This window comes from Lepus europaeus, chromosome 23 (assembly GCF_033115175.1).
Source record: "Lepus europaeus isolate LE1 chromosome 23, mLepTim1.pri, whole genome shotgun sequence".
NCBI lineage: Eukaryota > Metazoa > Chordata > Mammalia > Lagomorpha > Leporidae > Lepus > Lepus europaeus.
Window position 1 is genome coordinate 17,301,084 of NC_084849.1, and position 8,513 is coordinate 17,309,596.

At 64.8% G+C, this 8,513-nt stretch overlaps 1 protein-coding gene across 1 annotated transcript; it reads right to left on the reverse strand.

Moving 5' to 3' along the window:
* Window positions 1–250: 250 nt before the first annotated feature.
* Window positions 251–5,005, reverse strand: TMEM119 (transmembrane protein 119). Its single transcript, XM_062182124.1, has 2 exons — window positions 4,921–5,005; window positions 251–2,074 (listed from the first exon to the last, which is right to left on the reverse strand). Exon 2 carries the CDS (start codon window positions 2,058–2,060, stop codon window positions 1,212–1,214), a length of 849 nt encoding a protein of 282 aa, XP_062038108.1. The 5' UTR covers window positions 2,061–2,074; window positions 4,921–5,005; the 3' UTR covers window positions 251–1,211.
* Window positions 5,006–8,513: the final 3,508 nt, after the last annotated feature.

Here is an 8,513-nt window from a genome sequence, read left to right on the forward strand (position 1 = left end):
GACAGGCAGCTGGGACCACTCCCCTGCTCCTGTGTCCTAGAGCGGGTGTGGAATCTGGGACTACCACGTGGCTGGTGCTGTACCCTGGGGACAACCACGCCCACCCGTGGGCACCTTCTTGTCCCCCACCCCCGCCTTCTACCTCTGGGACACCGCTGATGTCTCCCCAAGACAGCTCAGCCCCTGCCCTGCAGATGCGCCCCCACCCCCAGCATCACCCCTTTACCCAAGAAAACCAATGAGCCTGGGGCCAGAATCAGGGTTTATTGTGCCAGTGGGTTATATCTCGGTGCCCAGAGGGCTATGCAGAGACTGGGGGACCCCAGACAGAGGGATGAGGGAGAAGACCCCCCCAGAACCTCCCCTTGTGAGGACGGCGCCCAGGCTCCCTGTCGACTGAAGGTGGCTGCCAGCTCACGCGTGTGAGCACAGGGGGCAGCCAGGCCCCCTGCCCCGGGCCGGGCGTCAGAGACCCTCCCCAGGGTGCGGGCCCCTCAAACACAGCCCTGTCCTCAAGAGACCCTGCCCCCTGCCCCCCACGCCCTAACCTGGACCCACGAGAAACCGGGGGTGCCTTTGGGATGGTTAAGAGCCGGGCTTTGCCGCATGGGCAGGGCCAGATTCCCCGCTGTGGCTAATTTTAAAAGTTTGGCAAAGACTAAACAAAGCCAGAGTCGACCAGAGCCTGCGCTTCCGGACGTGGCAGAGCCCTGGGGGGCTGGGGTGCTGTTCCTGAGACGCCTTGACCTTGATCTTGCTTCCACTGGGGAGCCCAGGGGTTCCTCCCAGAATCTCCCTAACTGGCCAGCCAGGTCCACTTCCGGCGGAAGAAGAGGCAGAGGGACACGGGCATGCCAGGGCCAAGGATGACACCGTTTGAATTTGGGGCTGGACTGCATTCGCTGGACCTTCTCCCAAACTCCCGGTGACACGGATTTTCTTTGCCAGCTGGACGGAAAGCAGCAACGACCACGCCCTCTGGAGGACTGGCGGGCACGGCCAGTCCTCGCTCTAACAAGGCCTCCTCTACCTCCTGGGAGGAGCTGTGCCCCCGGGGCTGCAGGCCCTCGGTGAGACTCCTGGGGTAGCCCAGAGACCAGCATTCCACCCGCTGCAGGACGGGACAGGAAGGGACAGGGAGCAGCAGGCAGGACTGAAGGCCTTTGCATGCCCCAGGGCTCTGCCAGCCGGGCCAGCAGCCCTGGGGGCTGTTAGACACTGGGGGAGATGGTGCTGCAAGCACAGGGGCTTCCAGGGGGGCCCATGGATGCCTCCTGCGCTAGCGAGAGCGACTCTTCCGGCTCCCCTTGGCCCTCGCTGGCTGCCACGGCGCTCCCGGCTACCCCCACGCACAGCTCCTCCTCCGCCTCTGGTTTCTCAGCTGGGACCCCATGTCCCTGGGCTTCCAGGTGCACCTGCTGGCTTCCTTGTTCCACCTCCTCGTTCACCTCCTCCTTCTCCTCCTCCTTTGCTCTGCCTTCCACCAGCCTGGCTCCCTCCCTGCTGCCCGGGGCCACCCTGGCCGGAGACTTGAGGTTCTGGGTGGCAGCCAGGATGTCAGCCTGGAGCTGCTGGGAGGAGTCCAAGGCCTCCTCGGGCCGGCTGTCCGGAGCCCTGTCGGGGACCTCGCTGAAGGCGCGCGGCCCCCCCGCGCGGTCACTCTGGTCCACGTACTTCTTCTTGGGGAAGGAGGACGGGTAGTAGGCCGAGGCCTTGTGCTGCTGGCGTGTGATGAGGGCGGCACACACGACAAAGAGCAGCAGGAAGGCCAGGGAGCCCACCACGGCGATGAGCAGCACGTACTGGCGGAAGAAGTCCACAATGCCGTCCAGGAGGCTGGTGGGGGCGGAGGGGCCGGCCAGGGGCGTGGGCTGGGGTCCCAGTGACGTGGGGCTGAGTGCCGGGGTCCGGGGCGGCGGCAGGCTCGGGGAAGAGGCTGATGAGCCCTCGGCCTCTCCACTGCCCACCACGTCCTCCAGGAACATGGAGTGGGCGCCCGCGGGCACGGACGTCAGGAGCAGCAGCAGAGAGAGGACGAGGACGCTGGGGGCCGTCACCATGTTGTCCCCGGGACCTGCAGGGACACCAGGGAGGGGAGAGGTCAGCCGGGACCCCAGAGGGCTCGGGAGACCCCAGGGGCTCGGGATGTAGAGGCAGAGCGAGCACAGAGTGTGGGCACCACCCCGCCCTGACCTCAGAGCTCTTCGTGGGCAGGGCCACGCCAGCTCCAACGCCATCCTTGGACGGCCTGGAGAGGAAGGGGCAGAATCTTATTTACCTCCGCATCTTCAGGGCCTTGCCCCGTTTCTGGAATACAGCCAGCGCTCAATAAATGTATCTCGGCGGACTTGGCGAAGTTAATAAGGAGACATCTAATTACTGCCCTGCACCAGCTACTACTGCAAATGTCTTACAAGGGATTTCTCCATGAATCCTGATCGGCCCAGAAGAGAGCCCCCCAGCAGCCCCCAGCTGCTGTTCCCCCTGCACTGGGCAGCCACAGGGCTCAGTCAGAGGCTCCTTCAGTCTCCCCGGGCCCCTGCCCCAGCCCCACTTTCCCTCCCGCTCCACAAGAGCGCAGATTCTGAGGTCTCCGAACTCAGCAGGAAGCCCAGCTGCCGGGCGGCTGGCGGCTGCCCCTCACCTCCAGGCTCCACACCGGGCCAGGAGGACCCCGGGGGAAACCCTCCTGGCTGAGACAAGGCCACGCCCCTCCTGCCGCCCCCAGATGGGAACCAGATGAGCCCTCATCCGCCCCACCCCCGCCCCAGCCTCCGGCGCAGCGGGGAAAGCTGCTCCCGGCGTGAACCCCCAGACCCCATCTGGCCCAGACAGCCTGGCTGAGTAATAAATTCCTCACGGCCAAGTTCACGGAGGGGCTGGGTGCTGAGCACACAGACTCTCCTGGCCAATGGGAGTCCAGGACCTCTCGCTGGGGGCCCCTTCAGGCTGCCTCTGAGAGCCCATCTCTGGTCCTAGAGGCTGGCTGGGCTGGAAGCCCCAGATAGCAACGCCTTAGGATGCCCGGCTGGGGGGCTCTGCTGGGTGCTGGGACGGGGCTTCGGACGGGCAGAGCAGGCGAGGGGCTGGCCCCGGCCACCGGCAAGGTTCAGAGGACAGGTCACACCCTCAGCTCAGGTCCGGTTCCCAAAGCAAGGGGGCACCGGTGAGGTCGGAGCAAGACCGGCCCACCACCTGTGGCTTGTTCTGGGGACTCGAGTCCCTGCCACGGATGGAGCTGAACGGTGCAGTCTCCCCCAGTACCTGCAGGGACCCCCACGGTGCCCACACCGGCAGGTGCCCCAGCTACTCACCCCCCTGCCGACTCCCAGTCTGCCCTGAGTCACCCACAACACCCAGGGGGACGAGCCGTGCTCCCGGGTTTTTGTCTTGCATTCTGATGCCTATGGTTTTTATTTTCTGAATATCTTCGATCCGTGATTGGTTACGGATGCGAAACACGCACAGATGTGGCGGGCTGACTCATATAACTTTGAAACGCACACACAGCACAGACATACACAGACAGGCACACACATGGACACACACACACAGAGACGTGTACACAGAGAGAGACATGCGCAACACACACACGGACATGCACACACAGCCCAGAGCTGCACACACAGACACACGCTGACATACATGCACACACACACAACACAGGCACATGCACGTGGCAATGAGCTCCTGACTCCCCAAGAAAGGGGGAGGTACGTGCGGGCAGCCAGCCACCCTGAAGCCAGCTGGGCATGAAGGAGATGGCTATGCGGCCCCGGACGTGTCCCTGCCCTCTCTGCCCATGGATGGCAGAACCGGCCTGGACACTGGGAATCGACCCGCTGCCCATCTCCCTCTGGGAGAAGCCTGCCAAGCCCCTGGACACTCCTGGTTACAAAGCCCAGAGTTTCACTGGCCATCAGGAGCAGGGTCCGGCCCAGAGACTGCAAGCAGCCTGCCCAGGGCGGCACAGCAAGAGCCCCTAGGGAGGAGGGAGGAGTCCGCACCCCAGCTGTGCATCCTGGGCCAGCATGTCTGAGACCTGGGCACGAGGGCCACCTCCTGGCCCGTGGCTGGCACAGGACAGGGCAGGGCCGGCCACCATGGGTGTCGGCTAGCGGGTGCCACACACTCGGAGGCTCACTTGGGGTGTGCTCATTTGAAGCGAGAGGGCCCCGCTGGCGTTTGTGGATTCTCAGAGGAATGCAAATCCACCCCTAACGCCTGGGAACCCCAAGACCCCAAGAGCTGAGTGCGGCCGGAGCTGCTGCGCACCCCACTGCCAGAGACTGTGGCCAGCGGAGGAGGGGCAGGCCACGGAAACCTGGCTCCAATCAGTGGCTTGGGGGAGGGGACATGGCTGGAGCACCAGCCGGGGACGGGGGAGCTCCGAGCCCCTAAAAAAGGAGGCCTGGAAGGGGAGGGGGTTCCTGAAGACTTAAAACCCCTCCAACCAAACACCCACCCACCCCCATACACCCACACACAGAGAGCGGTAGCATGGACGCACGACACGCAAACAGTCACACAACACAGGCAGAGCAGGGGGACACCAGCTCAGACACACAGCCCAGGCCCACGGCCCCAGATGTAGCCCGGAGACACACAGGAGAGCTCCCTGGGCCCCCAGCGTGGACTCACAGAGAACACACATGGACACACGACACACGCAGCCGCGCAGCCCCCAACCCAGCCCAGCACAACGCCGGCCCCGCCGTCCTCCCCCTGAGCTGGAAGCAACGCCCTGGCGTCCACACGCGGGCCCACACACACTGCCACAGGGCCACCAGCCCCACACACGGGCCTCCGTGGCCATCACACACGTGTGCCCATCAACACAAACTTCCCGAGGCCCCGCGAAGTGCACCGGAGGGCGCCGGCCCCTCCACGCCACGGCGGCCACAGGCCCCTGGGACTCACCAGCTCCTCCACGCGCGGGCCTGGGGACTCCAGCCGGGGGCCAGCGGGAGCGTCCGCGCCGCTAGGCTGCCGGGGCTGCTGTGGGCTGGCGCCTGGCGCCCTCCCTCCTCCCGCCCCTCCTCCCTCTCTCCCTCGCTCCCTCCTCGTGGCCAGCTTGGTCTCATTAAGAGGGCTTGGGGTGGGGACAGGGGCGGGGCTGCTGGGCCACACGCAGGCCCAGCCGCTGTGCACTCTGCTCGGAGGACCCGCTGGGGCGCTTCCTCCCTGACCTGGGGTGGGGGACAGGGCAGGCTGAGATGGACGGACAGGCAGACAGACAGATGGGGCCCACCCGCAGCCTTCTCAGAACCCGGGGTCCTGCCGGGCCCTCCCACCACCCCACACGCCAAACAGGACGGGGTCAGAGAGGCTCTGGGCCGCTGGAAGTGAGAAGGAAAGTTCCCGGGCCTTGGTTCCAGCTGTGACTCAGGTTTTCCAGGCTGAGTGCAGAGTTGGGGGCCGGGATATGCTGAAGGAGGCCCGGCCTGATGCAAGGTCCAGGCCCGAGGCAGGAGGCCCCGTTCCGGCACCTGCTCTGGCCAGGGCCCCTCCTCACCCCAGGCCTCAGTTTCCCCGTTTCTCAAGGAGGCAGGGAAGCTCACTGAGCTCCCTCTGGCTCTGACACTCTGGGGTCTGCAGCCTCTCAAAGCCCCCAAATGGACTTCGCTGTGGTAGTGACCCCATTTCACAGACGAGGAAAACTGAGGCAGAGTGGACTCAAACGGATCCACCAGGGTCCTGCACTGAGTCACTGGCCAGCCCTGGAGCCAGGATGTCGGCCTGACCTGAGCAATCCAGGGGTTCTGGGCCCCTTGCATTCATTCACTGATGCACGTATTCATCCATCCAGGAGAGGTCCCTGAGCACCCAGAGTGCTCCAGGTGCTGGCCGGGTGGAGGTGACACAGCCCAGCCCCCCAGGGGCTCGCAGACCAAAAAGGCCAGGGAGAGGAAGTGTCCAGAAATGACTTCTACAAAGAGCAGCCCAGATCTGCTGTGGGCAAGAGGGCGGGGAGAGTGTGGCACAGCGGCTTCCACCGGGATCCCGGGTCAGAGCGCTCACGTGGGCCCAGCTGCTCCTCTGCCTTCCGAGCTCCCGCTAAGGCTCCTGGGAAAGCAGCGGAAGACGGCCCAAGGGCGGGCCCCTGCCACGCACGTGCAAGACCCTGATGGAGCTCCTGGCCCCTGGCTTTGCCCTGGCTCAGCCCTGGCGGTTGCAGCCATTTGAGGGGTGAACCAGCAGACGGCAGCTCGCTCTCTCTCTCTCTGTAACTCTGCCTTTCAGATAAATCAAATAAATATTTAAAGATGCGACCACACAGAGACACACAAACACGCACATGTACAGGAACATGCATACACAAACACACATGCACACCCAGAACGACAGGCGTGCACACACATGCATACTCCCACGCACAAGTACACGCGTGCACACACACATGTTCTCCTTAAATGGAACGCTCCAGTCCACACTCTGAGGACAGAGCCGCAGCCGTCCGGCGACCCAGCCCCGCTTCCAGTCTGTGGGCAGCTGGGCCGATCACCGCCCCGCAGGCACAGCCGAGTGAAGCCTCGGACCCGCCGCTCGGCGCCGGTAGCCGGCCCGCAGGCCCTGCGCATGCGCGTCCTGGACGTCTCTCGGTGCACGTAATATGGAGCCAGCGCTGTGCACCCCGCCCGCAGCCCGGCCCTGGCCACAGCGACCAGCAAGTGGGCCGGGCAGAGGGGAGCACACAGGTGTGAGGATCTCTCCCTGCAGGTCCCAGAGTGGGAAGGGGCTGGCTTGGGCCTGGGAGCCCCTGAGAGGGTCGGGGCGGTGGGGGGCCAGGTATGGTCCTGGGTTGCACAGGGGCCCAACAAGGAGCCGCAGAGGGGCTTCCCTCGAAGATGGTGAGGTATTTACGAGGGCAAGGATGCAGGAGGGCTCCCAGCAACATGACCGCACACGCAGAGACCCCGAGGTCAACAGGACTATGGCCTGTTGGGGCAGCCCCCGAGGCTGTCACCCAGGGACCCGTGCCGTGATGTTAGCATCTAGGGCAGTGCCTGGGCCACAGAGCGGCCCACGACTGCTTGCTTACTGTAGGGTGGCCCCTCGAACCTGTGCACTTGCACGCCCAGAGGCCGGCCAGCTCTCGCCCTGAACGTCCTCTCCGGCCCAGAGGTCGCATGCCCCCCGCCCCGCCCCGTTCACCAGTTCTGGGCCTGCTGTGGACCTGGCCCAGACGCTCCCCACGGCCTGCACCCTGTGGCGTGGGGCGGGCCGGGCCGCCCACCCGCAACCTGTCATTTCCAGATGCAGAGCAGCGCCTGGGCCTCCGCCCAGCCCAGGAGCAAGTCAGAGACCCCACCCTGGGCCCTCCGTGGAATTAGCCGGAATTAGCCGGAGCCCCCGCCCAGCTAAGGATGCAGGGAGGGTGAGGGAAAACCCACCGCACTCGGGTCTCGGCCAGGCAGCCCCCGGGGCCACCGAACCCCCAACTCCAGCCCCAGGTGGGCCCAGGGCCAGGGCTAATTACACAGCCCCCGAGGCCATGAGGGCCTGCCCTGGGCAAAAATAGCTGGGGCTTTCATGTGGCGGTGGACACCCGGCCTTCAACTGGTCGCCCGTGGAGCGGCCTCCAGCACCGCACTCCGAGGTGGCCGAGTGGCCCTGTCCCGGCAGGCCAGAGCTCTGGAGGTGCCAGGAAACCGCCCTGCGCCTCAGTTTCCCCAGCTGTAAGCCAGATGTGTCCACGTATTCCCCAGCACCCCCGCCCCAGCCTTCTTGGCTGGGCCACGCCCCTCCCCAGGTTGTAGCTGAGTCACCACCACCTCCAGGAAGCCCCCTGGGAACCGCAGCCTGCAAGGAGGGAGATCAGTAGCCCTTGGGCTCCCCCTTGGAGCCCTGCGCCCCTCTAGACCATGGCTGTAGACTGCGGGCTTCCCCGGTCTGAACCAGGGCCCCAGCACCTGGGCCTGGCCACTGGCTGAACCCATCCAGTACCATCAGCCCTTGTTACAGATGGGGAGACTGAGGCCTGGGAGGGGATAGGATGGACTGGGGATTCCCTGACATTAGGGTCCTGCTCCACTCCAGCCCCTGCTCCTGGGAAGCAGCAGGGAACAAGACCTTGGAGCAGCCGGCGCCATGGCTCAACAGGCTAATCCTTTGCCTGCAGCGCTGGCACATGGGGTTCTAGTCCCGGTCGGGGCGCCGGATTCTGTCCCGGTTGCTCCTCTTCCAGTCCAGCTCTCTGCTATGGCCCGGGAGTGCAGTGGAGGATGGCCCAAGTCCTTGGGCCCTGCACCCCATGGGAGACCAGGAGAAGCACCTGGCTCCTGGCTTTGGATCAGCACGATACACTGGCCGTGGCGGCCATTAGATGGTGAACCAACGGCAAAAAAAAAAAAGGAAGACCTTTCTCTCTGTCTCTCTGCCTGTCAAAAAATAAAAAAACTAATAAGTAAATAAATAAGACCTTGGAGCATCTGAGGGGGATGGGAGTGGCTGGGGAGGGGGTGGGACAGGTACAGGGGCAGCAGCTGCAGCCACCGTGGTCAGGATGGCCT